Source organism: Scyliorhinus canicula, chromosome 3 (assembly GCF_902713615.1).
Source record: "Scyliorhinus canicula chromosome 3, sScyCan1.1, whole genome shotgun sequence".
In the NCBI taxonomy this organism is placed as follows: domain Eukaryota; kingdom Metazoa; phylum Chordata; class Chondrichthyes; order Carcharhiniformes; family Scyliorhinidae; genus Scyliorhinus; species Scyliorhinus canicula.
Window position 1 is genome coordinate 35347559 of NC_052148.1, and position 18541 is coordinate 35366099.

Below are 18541 nucleotides of genomic sequence, written 5' to 3' on the forward strand. Positions count from 1 at the left end.
CCCCCACGAGGGGTGCGGGATCGGTTGCTCTCGGGGGTGTGGGTTGGAGGAGGGAGAATTTCGGACATATACCGGGTAATGCAGGAGGTAGACGAGGCCTCGGTGGAGGAACTGAAGGGTAAATGGGAAGAGGAGCTGGGTGAGGAGATTGAGGAGGGGACGTGGGCAGACGCCCTGGAAAGAGTGAATCCCTCCTCTTCCTGTGCGAGGCTTAGCCTCATACAGTTCAAGGTGCTGCATAGGGCCCACATGACTGGGTCGAGGATGAGTAGGTTTTTTGGGGGCGAGGACAGGTGTGCTAGGTGCTCGGGGAGCCCAGCGAACCACGGCCATATGTTTTGGGCATGCCCAGCGCTGGGGGAGTTTTGGAAGGGGGTAGCAAGGACGGTGTCGAGGGTGGTGGGATCCAGGGTCAAGCCAGGCTGGGGACTCGCAATTTTTGGGGTTGCAGTGGAGCCGGGAGTGCAGGAGGCGAAAGAGGCCGGTGTTCTGGCCTTTGCGTCCCTAGTAGCCCGGCGGAGGATTCCTCTTCAGTGGAAGGATGTGAGGCCCCCAAGTGTGGAGGCCTGGATCAATGATATGGCGGGGTTCATCAAATTGGAGAGGGTGAAATTTGCCCTGGGGGGGGGGCGGAGAGAGAGAGAGAGAGGGAGGGAGGGAGGGGGGGGGGGGGGGGTGGGTTTGGATCGGGGGGAGGGAGAACTGGATGTGGCGGGTGCTATCTCTTTCCCTTTTGTTGTTGGGTGTTCTTTTGTTTTTTTGTTTTTCTTTTGTTTGTAGTTGCTTTTGAAGTTGGGTGGGAATTGTTCTTGGGGTGTTACCGCGGTTGTTTTGTTAATAGATTTGAATTGTTTATATTTTGTAAAAATTCCAATAAAAATTATTTTTTAAAAAAGTAACTGGCACGTCACCGTGGGTTAAACACGCTGGAAGTCAAGGATGTTCAACTGTACCTTGATCGCCGGTGGAATATGTGGATGCCAGGATTTGGTTCTGGTGAGATTGTGTTGTGTGGGAGGGGCCTGCACAGCTCCTGGACGGAGAATGGCACCGATACATGGAACAACTCACACATTGATGGACAGGTCATTTCTACAACAAAGTTCTGGAAATGATAACACATCCTCAGGCTTATCCTCCATTTCGGTCGAGGAAGCTCTGAGGGATGATACCGTGTGTTTGTTTTCGTGAAATGAGCTGATATAGCTTTGTATCGGTACCAATATGGAATGGTGATGTTTCCTTGTTGCTTAATGGTTAGTCTGATATATGGAATGTTACGGAGTTGATTTTCAAATCATTGTTACTGTTGACTGTTTAATAAACAAAATATTCTCAAGTGGTTTCTTGTGTGTACACGTGCCGTGTCTCAGACGATGATTGTTCCATCGCATTTCAATCAAACTTTGAAGCTTTAACAGTTTGTCTGAACTCTAGAAGCGTCAGCATCATAGAGGACGTAGCCGATAATCAAACACTCAAGGCTCGGCTTCAGCAAAGGGGATATTCCCGCAACCATAGGGTAAGAGTGTGGATCAGGAAGGGCGCCTGAGCACCATCTTCCTTATGTTGCAGGTAGGGGTCTGGGGTCCAAGGGCTCCTGCTGTGGCTGGGCGTGAGGGTGCAGAACGAGGCTTTCCAGCACAACACGCTCTCTGAATGGCACTTTGAGAGAAGGCAGGACATATAAGGGTGGGTGAGGCTTGGGGGATTTCAGGGTCTCGGGATGGAAGCCCTAACTGATTGTCGGTCTCTCACCTTCCCTAATTCCTTACAGATAACAAAATGGATGGTGGTGTCAATCCCACAGAGGATGCCCTTGAGATGCTCGGTGCTGAGACAGTGCGGCACGTGTGCCATGTCCTCGCAGACAAGGCACCCCATGGAGGAGGAGGACACCTGCTCCTAGTGGCCGTGATGGTCACTACAGCATTGATCCTCTATGCTGCCAGTTCAGTCCAGGGCTTGAGAGGGGGATACAGCCCCCAAGTGCATCCATGAGGTCATGGATGCTTGTATGCCTGGGCATCAGACTTTATCAAATTTGAGCTGGATTAAACCCACCCAGATGCCCAGGCTACAGGATTCTCTGCCATCGCTGGGATGCCCCAGGTCCAGGGGGTAATAGATGGCATGCATGTTGCCTTGCGTGCACCGGGGCAACAGGGAGGTCCTTCATCACCAGGATGGGGTTCCGCTCCCTGAATGTCCAACTCATGTGTGACCACCATCTCCGGATCATGCATGTGTGTGCACCTACCCAGGGAGCGTGCATGACACCCACATTCTGGAAAACTCTGCGATCCCCGGCGTTTCGAGAACTACCCCAGGGTGATGGGTTAGCTCTTTTGGGATAAAGGCTGGCTGCTGAGGTCCTGGCTGATGACGCCAGTACGGATGGCGGAGACCGGGGCAGAGACCCAATGTAACGAGGCCCATGTTGCCAGGTGCTGTCATTGAGCGGTGCATCGGACTGCTCAAAATGCAGTTCTGATGCCTGGACCGCTCTGGTGGTGCACTGCAGTATACCCCCAAGAGGGTCTCCTATTTTGTGGTGGTCTCCTGTGCCCTCCACAACCTGACACAGCAGCAGGCAACATGCTGGAAGAGGAGGAGGAGGGACATGCGACGTCGTCTGAAGAGGAGGTACCAGGATGGTATGGAGGACGAGCTCGGGGAGAACCTGCAGGAGCAGGCGGAGGATGGAAGACAGACGGCGGCAAGGGTCCGGCATAACCGAAGAACCAGGGAGGCCTTCATCCTCACCACTGTGAAGATTAATGTGACAGAGACTTCACATGTATCAGGTGTAACATGTTTTAATAATGAACTATTGACATTTCCATTCCCCCTAGCCACAAATAGTGACCCCCCAACCTGTGCGCACTCAGTGCTCCTCACTCTTCTTGGTCTTCCATGGCCTACTGCTACATCTAGGTGTGTCCCCAGGATGCACATCAGAGGTGACAGCAGCCTGCTGCCTTTTCCACTCTGTAATTTGATGCCCTTGGCAGGCGGCCTCTGGAGGGCCTGGAGCTGAGGGCCCGGACTGACTTACTGGTGTCACTGGCTTCGCCATGCCACCTGTTCTGCCCACTGACCTTGAGATGCAATGGTGTCAGGAGGGGGGGGGGGAAGGGGAATTCAGGGGATTCGGAAGAACTGGAGACTGCTGTCCCCTCCTTAGCAGCAGGCCCTGGGTTGGTCTCCAGCGCTTCCTCCTCCCTGACTGTGCCCATAGTGCCTTGGGAGTCCCCATGGAATGGAGGGCTAGCTGGAATGAGCTCCAGAGGCCTCTGCATCATCTGGCACTGCCAGTCCTGGAGGCTCCCCATTATCTGCACCATGGTGTTTACGCCTTCAACGATGCTCCTAAGTGATTTGGCCATGCTCTGTAGTGCCTTGGCATTGTCCACCTGCTTTTGGGACATGTCCCTTAGCGACTGGGACATGATGTTGAGGCCTTCAACCAAGGCCGTCTCAGACTGAGCCATGCCTTGCACACCACCACGCAAGACCTTGTGCTGCTGGCTTTCCACTGCGGTCGCCACCCTAGCAGTGTTGGCCTCGGTGTCACGTGATGACGGCATCATCTCCTGCTCTTGTAGCCTTTGGGACTTCTCCAAATGGCTTTGCACTTGCTGGAATGTCGCTGGCATCCCCTCTTGGATCTCACGGCTGTGCCCTAGCATCTGCATCAGCTCCAGAGGCTCGGCATCTGACTGGGATCCAGCTGTGTCTTAGGATCCAGATGACTGCTGACTCCCTTCGATGTTCCTGCTTCTACCTGATGTGCACCTGAAGTCTGTCCACTAATGTCGCCCACCGAGTTGTGTGTCTCTGCCGCAGTGGAAGGTGGGGGTGAAAACAGTGACGCCTCAGTGGTGGTTGCCCCGGAGCTCTCCTCCAAGGTGGTCTCTTGGGAGGCAGGAGAGGGGAGGAATGACTCCGGATGGATAGCCCCATCCGATAGAGATCCTGTGAGAGAATTGACATGTGGTCAGTGAGAGGGAAGGATCATTTTGTCTGACATGAACAACTCACTTGAGACAGGTCATCTGGATAAAGGGGCAGTGGATCATCAACTCTCTGGAGCAAGCCAACCTCGCTGTTGGTGACTGGTTTCTTCTCAGGCAACCCCTCGATTTCCAGGGCCGCGATCCTCAAAGAGGGTAAGGTCTCAAATCTCTCATACTCCCTCTCCCATCTTGGCCCTTTCCTGCTTATTATGGGCTATCTTCTGTTGCGGGGACAAAGAGAGGGCATTGAGAGCTGCACGCTCGATGGATCGGGGGATCGACAGCACGTGGTATGTGTGGGAACTGTAACTGGATATGAAGGGGTTGTGCTGGTGAGTGCCAGGGGGTTCTGACGAACAAACACGAAGATCGGATGTGGGGAGGGTGCAAGGTGTCAGACAGTGAATTACCGGGGGTGCGGTTGGGGTTGGAAATTTGAGGGGTGGCAGGCAGAACTGATACCAGGAGAGAGGTGGTGACTCACATGCAGCTCGGTGAAGGTCGTTGGTCTTCTTCTGACATTGGATGCCGGTCCTCTTGGTCATGCTGCCCACACTGACAGCCGTTGTCACTGCCTCCCAGGTGGCATTGCTGACCCTGCTGCTGGTCCTCCAACCCCTTCGGGGGAACAGGGTGGTCCTTCTCTCTTTCACAGCGTGGAGAAGCCTGGCCTGGTTGGCATTCCCAAAGCGAGGAGCAGGTCTGCGTGCTGCCATCCTTGTGTGTTGACTGGGAGTGAGTGGGGAGGCGGTGTTCAAATCAGCTGCCCCTTGTTAGCTGCGAGATGCTGAGATGTGAATCTGGCGAATCAGATGGTGAGACAGTCAGCGATGGTGAGATGCGCTTGGGGGGCTCATTTTCGGTATTGAGTGCTGTTAAATGCCGGCCGTGATCTCGCCAATGCGGCTGTCGAGAAGCACCCGGCCAAACGCACCCAAAGTGGCACTTAGAAATGTTCCTGTTAAATCGCTCAGAGACTTGCTTTACAGGAGACTGTCTTCAGTTGAAATCAGCTGGAATTGGGATTTTTAAAATCTTGACACTTCATTTTGAATTTCATAAAGAGAAATTTGACACCAGCAACCGTGAAATCCGGTATAGAAATCACAAGTGTGTACAAAGCACAGTCCTGGCTGCTTTATCATTCACATGTGTGTTGAACGAACTACCCTTTGTTTAGTAAATTAATGTAAATACTTGCTTAGATCATAGATCATAGAATTTACAGTGCAGAAGGAGGCCATTCGGCCCATCGAGTCTGCACCGGCTCTTGGAAAGAGCACCCTACCCAAGGTCAACACCTCCTCCTATCCCAGTAACCCCACCCAACACTAAGGGCAATTTTGGATACTAAGGGCAATTTATCATGGCCAATCCACCTAACCTGCACATCTTTGGATTGTGGGAGGAAACCGGAGCACCCGGAGGAAACCCACGCACACGCGGGGAGGATGTGCAGACTCCTCACAGACAGTGACCCAAGCCAGAATCGAACCTGGGACCCAAGAGCTGTGAAGCCATTGTGCTATCCACAATGCTACCGTGCTGCCCTGACTGCGAGCAATGAGCACCATCTGTAGTTGATGGCCAGTGATTTTTTTTTTTTAAACAATAAGTTAGCTACAATTTTCAATCACTCAAAGTTTCCCGAAGTCAGAATCTAATGAGAAGAACTGTGGGGATGTCCCAACAGCTGATACACAAATTTCACCCTTGTTTCCTATTGAACTGCAGCTGTTGTTTCGACTACAAGTAAAAAGTCTTCCTGCAGGATAAATGGGGGAAACAAATCAGCTTCTGTGGCAAGAGTGTCCGACAGGTGACAAATCTAAAAGAATGCATCAAACTGTTTCACATGAAGTAAATCCCATGCTGAGAGTATTTAAGTCTCCCCTAAACCAACAATCTCTACTGGCTACAAGGACAAAAGGAGCAGCCACCCGCGAACACCACCAAGTTCCCCTTCAAGTCACACACCTTCATGGCTTGGAACTATAATACTGTTCCTTCACTGTCGTTGGGTTAAAATCCCCAGCAGCACTGTGGGAGCCGCTTAACAACATGGACTACAGCGGTTTATGAGGCAGCTCCCCACCACCTTTCCAAGGACTGTTCGCAGTGGACAATAAATATACTTCTCGTGAATAAATTCAGAAAAGCCATGGGAAACCTGACTTACTTATAGTTAAGATCAATTTGTAGCAGCAATTTTCATTTTGCATCCATGTCTTTGGAAAGATGTAGTTTGATCAAATCTTGTTTTGTATTTATCTTATTAACCCAGGTAAAATGGATGATGTACTGGATCATATTTGCACTGTTCACCACAGCAGAAACCTTCACAGATCTATTTCTTTCCTGGTAAGATTGTCTTATTGTTGTTATTCAATGGGGGCTCAGCATGGATTGTAGACAATTATCAATTCGTGGATCATAGAACATAGAATATACAGTGCAGAAGGAAGCCATTCGGCCCATCGAGTCTGCACGGACGTACTTAAGCTCTCACTTCCACCCTATCCCTGTAACCCAATAACCCCTCCTAACATTCTTTTGGTCACTAAGGGCAATTTATCATGGCCAATCCACCTAACCTGCACGTCTTTGGACAGTGGGAGGAAACCGGGGAACCCAGAGGAAACCCACGCAGACACAGGGAGAACGTGCAGACCCCGCACAGAGGGAATCGAACCTGGGACCTTGGCACTGTGAAGCCACAGTGCTATTCACTTGTGCAACCATGTTGCCCACAGTTATGGACGGGTTATGAAGTGTCGAGACCTCTGCCCTGCTAATGGAACACTGACAACAAAACCCCAGCACTAAATCTGATTTTCCTTTGGCTACATTTGTATTTTTAAAATTTAAAGTTCTTTATTTGTCCAATTAAGGGACAATTTAGCATGGTCAGTCCACCTAATCTGCACATCTTTGGGTTGTGGGGGTGAGACCCACGCAGTCACGGGGCGAATGTGCAAACTCCACACGGACAGTGACCCAGGGCCGGGATCGAACCCGTGTCCTTGGCGCAGTGAGGCAGCAGTGCTAACCACTGCGCCACCATGCCACCCTTCTTAGGCTACATTTGTTGTCAAAGCCATGCATGTGCAGTTCAAGTGTTTTAATCTGGGTGGTGTTCAGGAGCATTGGGCAGGGTTATGGTCCTGAAACCAGGAAGTGTGCATTTCTTTGACCATCTCATTTCTTGCAAGTGTGAAACAACTTATTGTATAAAATTGGGAAATTGAAATAAAAGACTGGGCATTTAATGTAATATTAACCGTTATAGGAATCTTGATGCATAATAATGCAATGGTATGTGGCCCTAACACAGTCACTTGTTTCAGCTTCCCAAGGAACTTCCCAGTCCTGATTCCAGGGATGGTGGGACTGTCATAAGAGGAGAGATTAGCTAGGTTAGCATTGTTCTCGCTGGAGTTCAGAAGAATGAGAGGGGATCTCATAGAGACTTATAAAATTCTAACAGGACTGGACAAGGTATATGCAGCGAAGATGTTACCAATGATGGGTGTGTCCAGAACCAGGGGTCACAGTCTGAGGATTCAGGGTAAACCATTTCGGACACAGATGAGGAAACATTTCTTGACCCAAAGAGTGGTGAGCCCATGGAACTTATTACCATTACAGGAAGTAGTTGATGCTAAAACATTGAATATATTCAAGAGGCGGCTAGATATAGCGTTTGGGGCGAATGGAATCAAAGGCTATGGGAAGAAAGCAGGATTAGGGTATTGAGTTGGAAATTCAGCCATGATTGTGATAAATAGTGAGAGGGGGAAAGTTTAAGGGAGATGTGCGTAGAAAGTTTTTTACTCTGAGGGTGGTGGGTGCTTGGAATGCTTTGCCAGCAGAGGTGGTAGAGGTGGGTACGATAGCATCATTTAAGATGCATCTGGACAGATATATGAATGGGTGGGGAACAGAGAGAAGTAGACCTTGGTAAATAGGCAACAGGTTTAGATAAAGGATCTGGATCGGCGCAGGCTGGGAGGGCCGAAGGGCCTGTTCCTGTGCTGTAATTTTCTTTGTTCTTTTGTTCTAAATGGCAGAACAGGCTCGAACAGGGGCTGGTTTAGCTCATTCAGCTAAATCACTGGCTTTTAAAGCAGGCCAGCAGCACGGTTCAATTCCCGTACCAGCCTCCCTGGACAGGTGCCGGAATGTGGCGACTAGGGGCTTTTCACAATAACTTCATTGAAGCCTACTCGTGACAATAAGCGATTTTCATTTTCATTTCATTTCGAATGGCCAAAAGGCCTCCTCCTGCTCCTATTTTCTATGTATATATGTATTGTCCTGATCTGCCCCTGGCTGTGCTTTTCTCTCCAGCCGCAACATTAATATCACTTCTACTTTCCTGGGGCTTTTCCTGCTTGACACACAGCCCAGGAAATGGGAGCATTTTCTTTTGAACGTGTGGGAAATTAAATTCTCTGAAATTGATGTCAGCGCTGGATCCCTGTTCCATTGCCCCGCTGGCTGACGGGCATGACACCATTGGATTTCTGTGCACATGTGAACCATTGCGCATGCACAATTGGGTAATGGCGGCCATCTTGTTCACAAATATCCTGCATTGGCAGGAGTCAAGTGTTTTTCTTACGTCCACTGGATGATTTATTTTGTTATATATGTGAAATCAGGAGTTTATCAAATCCGGTTATAACGCCAAAGTCTGGGAGCAGGATGGCACAATGGGTAAAACTGGCCTTTCACCTCTGGGATCGTAGTGCAAATCTACAATAGAATAAGGCAATGAAGATTGACTGACTGTAAGACTCCTGTGTAAAAAGCAGTATGGGGCTCTACAGAGCAAAACTCATTGGCAATGTATTCTAGGCAGGGCTCAGGATGGTTGAAGTGGGAAGATGCCATGTTGATTAGAAGAAGTTTTGACACCCAACTCCTTATGCATTTGTTACATTCAATAAGGACATAAGAAAGTGGGTCAAACACCTCCTCGAGCAAGCTCCACCATTCAATAGTATCGCGGCTGATTTATCACCTCAACGCACCATCCTGCCCTATCCCCATATTGCTTGATTTCCCACTTGAAATAGAAAATGTCCAATTCACTTGCGCTGATGAGCTCTGAAGAAGAAATTGGAAATAAGTTCCTGCTCCCTATCTGGTTTTTCGCTGTGCTCTATGCCCAGGCGATCCAGTATGCACATGGTCAGGAATAGGTCAATCTGCCCCTTTGTTTTTTCTCTAACTGCCCGATCAAAACACTATTAGTTGAGTATGTTGTGTGGGTGATCAGACCTCCACTGGCTCTTTGATAGGACTGCAGACATAGGCCATTGTCCATTTGTCCAGGGGCTGGTTTAGCTCACCGGGCTAAATCGCTGGCTTTTAAAGCAGACCAAGCAGGCCAGCAGCACGGTTCGATTCCCGTACCAGCCTCCCCGGACAGGCGCCGGAATGTGGCGACTAGGGGCTTTTCACAGTAACTTCATTGAAGCTTACTCGTGACAATAAGCGATTTTCATTTCATTTCCCTGCTCTTTCGACACAGCCTGCAGATTTCCCCTTTCCTGTCATGATAAATTTCCCAGCTCCCATAGTCTGTTCTAATCATTGAAGCTTCTCATCCACAAGACTATCTGGTGAATCTTTTCTGCACTCTCTCGGTGGTCTGATATTCTTCCAAAAGTACCCACCAAAAACTGCATCCTAACCAATGAGTAGTGTATGTCTGGCATTACTTCTTTTCTTTTATGTTTAATATCTTTATTTATAAAACATAAGAACAGTTTATTTTTAACAGCCGTATCAACTTGTCCTCGTATGGTTAAAGGTTGGACTGTTTGAGAGAGTCGGCTCCTTGTGAAATTTTATAATTTTGTATATATTTTTCCTCCTTTCCTCTTAAAATGTGGCACCTAACATTTTTCCGTGTTTAATTTAACCTGTCATCAATCTGCTCACCTGTCACCTTCTGACTTTTCTTGCAATCCACTTAACAGTTAACCACGTCACACACGTTTGTGCCATCTGCAAATGTTGATGTTGTGCTCAAATTCAGTTCATTTACACATAAAACCGTCCCAACTGATCCCAGGGCACCATAATGTTTACATCCTTCCAGTCTGAAAAACATCCCATCTACTGCTACTCGGTATTTTCTGTCTTTTGACCAATTTCCTTCCATACTGCAAGTTGCCCTTTAACATAGGCATGCTTATTTTCATCGGAAAGCCTTCAGTGCAGCAACCTGGGCACCTGTCACTGCATTTTCTTCATCAACACAGTCTCTTATTGTACCAAAATAAATCTGCTCAGTTTATCAAACGATTTACCTTTTGAAAATCTATGCTGGCTGTACTAAGTCAATCCATTGGTTCAAATTGAGTTTTGGACACGTGGTTAATCACAGCTTGTTGATTCTGCTATTGAGGATCAAAGAGTCACAGAATTGTTAGGGAGCAGAAGGAGGCCATTTTACACATCATATCTGCACTGGGCTTCCAAATGAGCTTTATGACTTAGTACCATTCCGCTGCCTTTTCCTCCTACCCCTGCACAGTGTTTCTATTCAAGGAATGCCCTCTTGAATGCCTCAATTGAACCTCCCTCTGCCTGCGGTGTATTCCAGACCTGAACCACTCACTGTGTCAAAAAGGGTTTTCCCAGGGTGGCAGGGTAGCGCAGTGGTTAGCACTGCTGCCTCACGGTGCCGAGGACCCGGGTTCGATCCCGGCCCTGGGTCACTGTCCATGTGGAGTTTGCACATTCTTCCATTGTCTGCGTGGGTCCCACCCCCACAACCCTAAAAGATGTGCAGGGCACGCCAAATTGCCCCTTGATCGGAAAAAAAATAATTGGGTACTGTAAATTTATATTGAAAAAAAGTGTTTTCTCATATCACTTATTCGTGATTTGCAAATCACTTTAAATCTGTGCCCTCTCGATCTTTTGATTTAAATTTAGAGTTACCAATTATTTTTTTTCCGAATTAAGGGGTAATTTAGCGTGGCCAATCCACCGAGCCTGCACATCTTTGGGTTGTGGGGTTGAATCCCACGCAAACGCGGGGAGAATGTGCAAACTTCACACGGACAGTTACCCAAGGCCGGGATTCAAACCCAGGTCCTTAACACCGTAGACCTCAGTGCTAACCACTGTGCCACCGTGATGCCCCACCCTCTCATTCTTAATCCTTTTACGAGCTGGAACAGATTCTTCCTTTCTACTCTGTCCAGCCGCTCAGAATATTTTGCATTTACCTGTCTCTTGTCCACATAAAACTCACTCAGTTTTAGAACCCACCCACGTGAGTGTATAGGTGTGCGTATTGGATTGGATTTGTTTATTGTCACGTGTACCGAGGTACAGTGAAAAGTATTTTTCTGCGAGCAGCTCAACAGATCATTCAGTACATGGAAGAAAAGGGAATTAAACAAAATTCAAGAAAATACATGAGAATACATAATAGGGCAACACAAGATATACAATGTAACTACATAAGCATTGGCATCGGATGAAGCATACAGGGTGTAGTGTTAATGGGGTCAGTCAATAAGAGGGTCATTTAGGAGTCTGGTGACAGTGGGGAAGAAGCTGTTTTTGAGTCTGTTCGTGCGTGTTCTCAGACTTCTGAATCTCCTGCCCGATGGAAGAAGTTGGAAAAGTGAGTAAGCCGGGTTGGAGGGATCCTTGATTATGCTGCCCGCTTTCCCCCGGCCATGGTTTCCGGTTGGGGAACGTACATTCTGCTTTCTTTGGCATGCAGTCGTCCACACATTTGCTGATGAAGTCTGTGACGGTGGTGGCATACTCATTTAAGTTAGTCGCTGAGTTCTTAAATATGGAGCAGTCCACTGTCTCTAAGTAGTCACGTAAGAGCTCGTCTGTCTCCTCGGACCAGCACTGCACAACCTTCTTAGCTGGATTCTCCCGCTTGAGTTTCTGCTTGTAAGCCGGGAGAAGGAGCACAGTCTTATGGTCTGATTTCACAAAGTGCGGTCGGGGGATGGAACGGTAGGCGCCCTTGATTTTTGAGTAGCAGTGGTCAAGAGTGTTGTCGCCCCTGGTGGGACAGGAGATGTGCTGGTGGAATTTTGGCAGTACACTCTTGAGGTTGGCTTTGTTGAAGTCTCCGGCCACAATGAACAAGGCCTCCGGGTGTTCTGTTTCATAGTTGTTTATGACTGTGTACAGTTCATCCAGTGCCTTCCTCACTTCTGCCTGGGGTGGGATGTAGACCGCTGTGATAATGGCTGAAGTGAACTCACATGGAAGATAGTATGGGCGGCACTTTACGGTCAAGTATTCCAGGTCTGGGGAGCAGTAGGTGACTGTGCGAGTGGGTGAAGAACATTAGGGGTTAGCAAGTATCGAGTTATGTTTGAGGATCACCGTTTAACTTCTTCTGTCTTGTGATGTATGTGAAGCTGGCCTGGTGGTATTTGAACTGAATAATTACAGAGGTTTCTCTGCTTGTCCCGCAGGTTTCCATTTTATTATGAGCTGAAAATTGCTTTTGTCATTTGGCTGCTCTCCCCTTACACAAAAGGCTCCAGCGTTCTCTACAGGAAGTTTGTGCACCCAACGCTCTCTTCCAAAGAACAGGTGAGAAAACCTATGACGTGACTTCAATTTTCTAAAGAATTTAGAAAGCAATCAGACTCAATACAGGAGCAGTAGGCCATTCAGCCCCTCAAGCCTGTTCTGCCATTCAGCTAGGTTTTAATTCCATCTATGTTCCTTCTGTAACCCTTAATACCCGTACCCCACCAAAAGCTATTGATCACAGATTTCAAATTTTAAACTGACCTAGCTTCAATAGCTCATTCTTCAGGGTTATGTCCACATGTTCTGGATGTCCCCCCCATCAGAAATAATTTATCTATCCTATCAATTCCTTTAATGTCCATTAAATCCCTACAGTGCAGAAGGTGGCCATTCGGCCCATTGAGTCTGCACCAACCCTCCAAAAGAGCACTCTACCTATGTTCACTCCCCCGCCCTATTTGGGGCAGCACGGTAGCATTGTGGATAGCACAATTGCTTCACAGCTCCAGGGTCCCAGGTTCGATTCCGGCTTGGGTCACTGTGCCGAGTCTGCACATCCTCCCCGTGTGTGCGTGGGTTTCCTCCGGGTGCTCCGGTTTCCTCCCACAGTCCAACGATGTGCAGGTTAGGTGGATTGGCCATGATAAATTGCCCTTAGTGTCCAAAATTGCCCTTAGTGTTGGGTGGGGTTACTGGGTTATGGGGATAGGGTGGAGGTGTTGACCTTGGGTAGGGTGCTCTTTCCAAGAGCCGGTGCAGACTCGATGGGCCGAATGGCCTCCTTCTGTACTGTAAGTTCTATGATAAAAATCTATTCCCATAACCCAACATAACCTGCACATCTTTGAATACTAAGGGCAATTTAGCATGGCCAATCCACCTAACCTGCACATCTTTGGACACTAAGGGCACATTTAGCGTGGCCAATCTACCTAACCTGCACATCTTTTGACTGTGGGAGGAAACCGGAGCAGTTGGAGGAAACCCACGCAGACACAGGGAGAACGTGCAAACTCCACACAGTCACCCAAGGTTGGAATCTAACGTGTCTTTGGTGCTGTGAGGCAGCAGTGCTAACCACTGTGCCAACGGGCCGTCTTAACTCACATAGACTACCCGTGAGCAAGTCATGTGGCACTTGGGCCGAGGGCGAGATAGATAGGTTCTTGATTAATAAGGGGATTAGGGATTATTGGGAGATGGAAGAGAAGGGGAATGAGAAAATATCAGCCATGATTGAATGGCGGAGCAGACTTGGTGGGCCGAGTGGCCTAATTCTGCTCCTATGTTGTTTCCACTGGTGGGTGAAAGCAGAACTAGGGGGCATAGCCTCAAAATAAGTGGAAGTAGATTTAGGACTGAGTTTAGGAGGAACTTCTTCACCCAAAGGGCTGTGAATCTATGGAATTCCTTGCCCAGTGAAGCAGTTGAGGCTCCTTCATTAAATGTTTTTAAGATAAAGATAGATAGTTTTTTGAAGAATAAAGGGATTAAGGGTTATGGTGTTCGGGCCGGAAAGTGGAGCTGAGTCCACAAAAGATCAACCATGATCTCATTGAGTGGCGGAGCAGGCTCGAGGGGCCAGATGGCCTACTCCTGCTCCTGGTTCTTATGTTCTTGTGTTATGTTCTTATGTCTTATGGTCTTACGGAATGAAAGTCTTTGGTTGCATATTTGTCTATTTTTTATTGCTGATGTAAATGTAAAGCAAAAGCTGGTAATCCTATTTAATACTCTATCACATATGAATTAGGGACAGGAGGAGGCCACTCAGCCCCCTTGAGCCTGCTTCCCCATTGAATAAGGTCATGACTGATCTGATTGTAAAAGTATTAAAATTTTCGTCTTGTGTTTCAATCATTCACATCAGCCATGGCTTGTGTGGATGTGGTTGAGGTTGTGTAGGAGTTTTACAGATCGGAGTCAGGAATCGCTTGCACGGGTCTTTCAAAGGCGTTTGCTTGTGTCTTTGGGTTAGATTGGATTGTACTGAGGTACAGTGAAAAGTATTGTTCTGCGTGCAGCTCAGACAGATCATTCCATACATGAAAAGAAAATACATAATAGCGCAAACATAAAATACATAATGTAAATCATAGACACAGGCATCGGGTAAAACATAAAGGAGTCCAGTGCTACTCAGTAGAGAAACTGTGTGGAGAGATCAGTTCAATCCATAAGAGGGTCATTTGGGAGGCTGGTAACAGCGGGGAAGAAGCTGTTTTTGAGTCTGTTCGTGCACGTTCTCAGACTTCTGTATCTTCTGCCCGATTGAAGAAGTTGGAAGAGTGAATAACCTGGGTGGGAGGGGTCTTTGATTATGCTGCCCGCTTTCCCCAGGCAGCGGGAGGTGTAGATGGAGTCATTGGATGGCAGGCAGGTTCGTGCGATGGACTGGGCTGTGATCACGACTCTCTGAAATTTCTTGCTGTCTTGGGCCGAGCAGTTGAAAATGAAAATGAAAATCGCTTATTGTCACGAGTAGGCTTCAATGAAGTTACTGTGAAAAGCCCCTAGTCGCAGGCCGGGGAGGCTGGTACGGGAGTTGCCAAACCAGGCTGTGATGCAGCCAGATAGGATGCTGTCTATGGTGTAAAAGTTGGTAAGAGTCAATGTGGTGAACGCCATTCTACTTTCCAACCTTCATTGGAGCTTGTGAGCGGTTTGGGGAGTTGTGATTTGAAGGTCAGGCAGGGAAGGGTCATCTGGGAAGCCCAGATATTGGACTAGTAATGGAAGTGCCTCCCCATCTTCCACCCAAAATCCAAGCGCAGGTGGGGTTAGCCAATTAAGGGCCCCAATTGGGTGAGGGTAAGTGGGTTGGCCTAAGCCTCACTCACTACACCCCCCTGCAAAATTGTGGACATGCCAAGAGTGCATAGGTGGGTGGTGGAAAAGCCACCAGAGAATTTTACAGGTCTCCCCACCGCTGCCAAACCCACCTGGGGAGACCTCTAAAATCCTGCCCTTGATATTCTTTTACGTCTGGGCACCCTTAAGCTCTAACCATCTTAGAATCATAGAATGGTTACAGCACTGAAGGAGGCCATTTGGCCCTTCGTGTCCGTGTCAGCTCTCGGTAAGAGCAACTCACTCAGCCGCCTTTTCCCCGTAACCCTGAATTTATATTTTTTACAGATATCCAATTCTCTTTAGAAGGCCCTCAGTTGAAACTGCCTCCACCTCACTCCCAGGCACGGTATTCCAGATCCAAACCATCCACTGCATAAAAAGATTTTTCCCCATGTCGGCGTTGCTTTCTTAAAAATAGAATCCCGACAGTGCAGGAGGAGGCCATTGGGTCCATCAAATCAGCACCAACCCTTCGAAAGACCACCCTACCTAGGCCCAATTCCCTGACCTATTCCAACTATGTCACCCTAAGGGTTAATTTAGCATGGCCAATCCACCTAACCTGAACACCTTTGGACATCTTTTGCTGATGACCTTAAATTGCAGTCCTTGATCCGCCAACAGGAATGTTCTAACCTCTTGACCTTTGCAAAGGGTTTCTGTCAGTTGAAACTTATGTCGGACTCCCACTGCCTCTCCTATGACTTCAAGCAGACCAGATTGCGACAATATTTGTTCACGCTTAAATCAGATACAGAAACCTGGCAACGCTGCAAGCACAAGGTGATATTATCATGAACATGTAACACAGTAAGGTGTCCCTTTCCCATTGTCTGCTTAGTAAACTGAAAGCACGCAAGGAAAATATTAACCTAGCCATTTGTTTTCAGTCTTAATCTACATGGCTGTATTATGAAGATTTAAAAAATTATCTTGTTCATAAATCGGATAATGGACACAAAACGTGCTGAACAAGATCCCCAAATATTATTATTCAACTTGGTTTCATGTATGTATTTCGGCAGTCAGATCAGAAATGGTTGCAGAAGTCACCGGGGCCACCTGGAAAAAGGGTCTAACCAATTTATCAGAGGTCTGAATGCCCATGGACATCAGGCTGGTTTCAAAAGCAGAAGCATCAATATTGAATTTAGATCCCTATGTTCTTCATTGAATTGAACTGGTTAACACTTCGATCACATAGGAACATGTAAACTAGGAGCAGGGGTAGGCCATTCAGCACCTTCGAGCCTGCTGTCTTATTCAATAAGATTATGGCTGATCTGATTGTAACCGCAACTCCACATTCCTACCTACCCCGATAACCTTTCAGCCCCATGTTCATCAAGAGCTTATCTATCTCAGCTTAAAAATATTCAAATATTCCCCTTCCTCCATCATTTGAGGAAGAGAGTTCTGTCCATTATTCTTTTTGTCTCCTATGTACATACTGTGTGCGTTCCCTTGGCCGCAGAAAAATACTTTTCACGGTACTTTGGTAAATGTGGCAATCAATCAATCAATCAGCCAAGACACACTATCCTCAGAACGGAGATATTTCTCCTCACCTTTATCTTAAATGGGTGATCCCTTATTTTTAAACAATGACTCCTAATTCCAGATTCCCCCACAAGTGGAAACATCCTCTCCACATAATAATAATAATCTTTATTAGTGTCACAAGTAGGCTTACATTAACACTGCACTGAAGTTACTGTGAAAACCCCCTAGTCGCCACACTCCAGTCCCTGTTCAGGTACACTGAGGGAGAATTCAGAATGTCCAATTCACCTAACAGCACGTCTTTCGGGACTTTGGGAGGAAACCGGAGCACCCAGAGGAAACCCACGCAGACACGGGGAGAACTTGCAGACACCGCACAGACAGTGACACAAGCCGGGAATCAAACCCAGGACGCTGGCACTGTGAAACAAAGTTCTAACCACTGTGCTACCGTGCTGCCCTCCAGCCTGTCAAGATCCCTTTGCATCTCATATGTTTCAATCAAATGACCTCTCACTTTTCTAAACTAGTGGATACAAGCCTAGCCTGTCCAACCTTCCCTCATAAGACAACCCACCTATTTACGGTATTAGTCTAATAAACCTTCTCTGAACTGCTGTCTTAAATAAGGAGACCAACATTGTACGCAGTACTCAAGATGAGGCCTTCTTGTAGAACTGAAGCTTAACCTAACTACTTTGAAATTCAATTCCCCTCACAATAAATGATTAACATTCTATTAGCTTTCCAAATTACTTGCTGTACCTGTCTCCTGGCTTTTTGTGATTCATGCATCTGTACACCCAGGTGCCTCTTCATCGCAGACCTCTGCAAACTCTTACCATTGAGATAATAAGCTTCTTTTTTTATTCTTCCTGCCAAAATGGACGCGATCACATTTTCCCACATTATACTTGCATTTGTTAGATTTTTGACCGCTCATTTAACCTGTCTCTTATCACCTTGTATTCTCTTCGCAACTTACTTTCCTAACGATCCTTGTGTCATCAAATTTAGCAACAATACTTCATCCAAATCATTAAATAATTTCGAAGCAGTTGAGGCCTCCAGTGTCAGTGGAGTTCCCAAGTCCGGTTGTGAAAAAGTAACTAAGATTGGTCGAGACTGCTTATTGCTTCGCACAGAGCTTCCCTCTTTGCTCCTCTTTGGTCTCTATTCTCAACTCACTGGCCAAAGGCCAGGTATGGTAAGGTTCAAAGATGCCATAGATGCCCCAGATACCACTCCAGCTTGTTGACAGATGCTGAGAGTTGAGTAGTTATGTTTACTGACTTTAGGCTGCCAAAGCTAAAATTAGTCTGGAGCAGAATTTGCACAGAGTTGTCGAGATGTCTGTTGAGAGCAGCCGCAGGAAAACTATTGAATAAACAAGTCAACTATTTTCCACAGAAGAGTCAGGTTTTAACTCAGTGCAGTTACCGTGACCAGCGTGGAATTAGTACTGTCCCCGCTGATAGCAGCCCCTGTGTCAAACATTCAGGTCTAAGTTAAAATCCTCAGACAGTGTGACTTGGATCACAGCACCTGATGTACCGTAACATGCCATGTGACTGCTGAGTGTTATCATAGTTATGTTGCTCGGCAGCTTCGTTACATTTTTATTTTGT

General features: G+C 47.4%; 1 protein-coding gene across 4 annotated transcripts in view; it reads left to right on the plus strand.

The window, feature by feature from the left end:
* The window catches only part of reep1 (receptor accessory protein 1), a 123421-nt gene that overhangs the window by 47401 nt on the left and 57479 nt on the right, over window positions 1-18541 (plus strand). For all 4 annotated transcript variants that reach the window (XM_038793295.1, XM_038793296.1, XM_038793297.1 and 1 more), the window contains exons 3-4: window positions 6304-6380; window positions 12494-12614. In XM_038793295.1, coding sequence (XP_038649223.1) covers window positions 6304-6380; window positions 12494-12614 — 198 coding nt within the window. The remainder of the gene's footprint in view (window positions 1-6303; window positions 6381-12493; window positions 12615-18541) is intronic.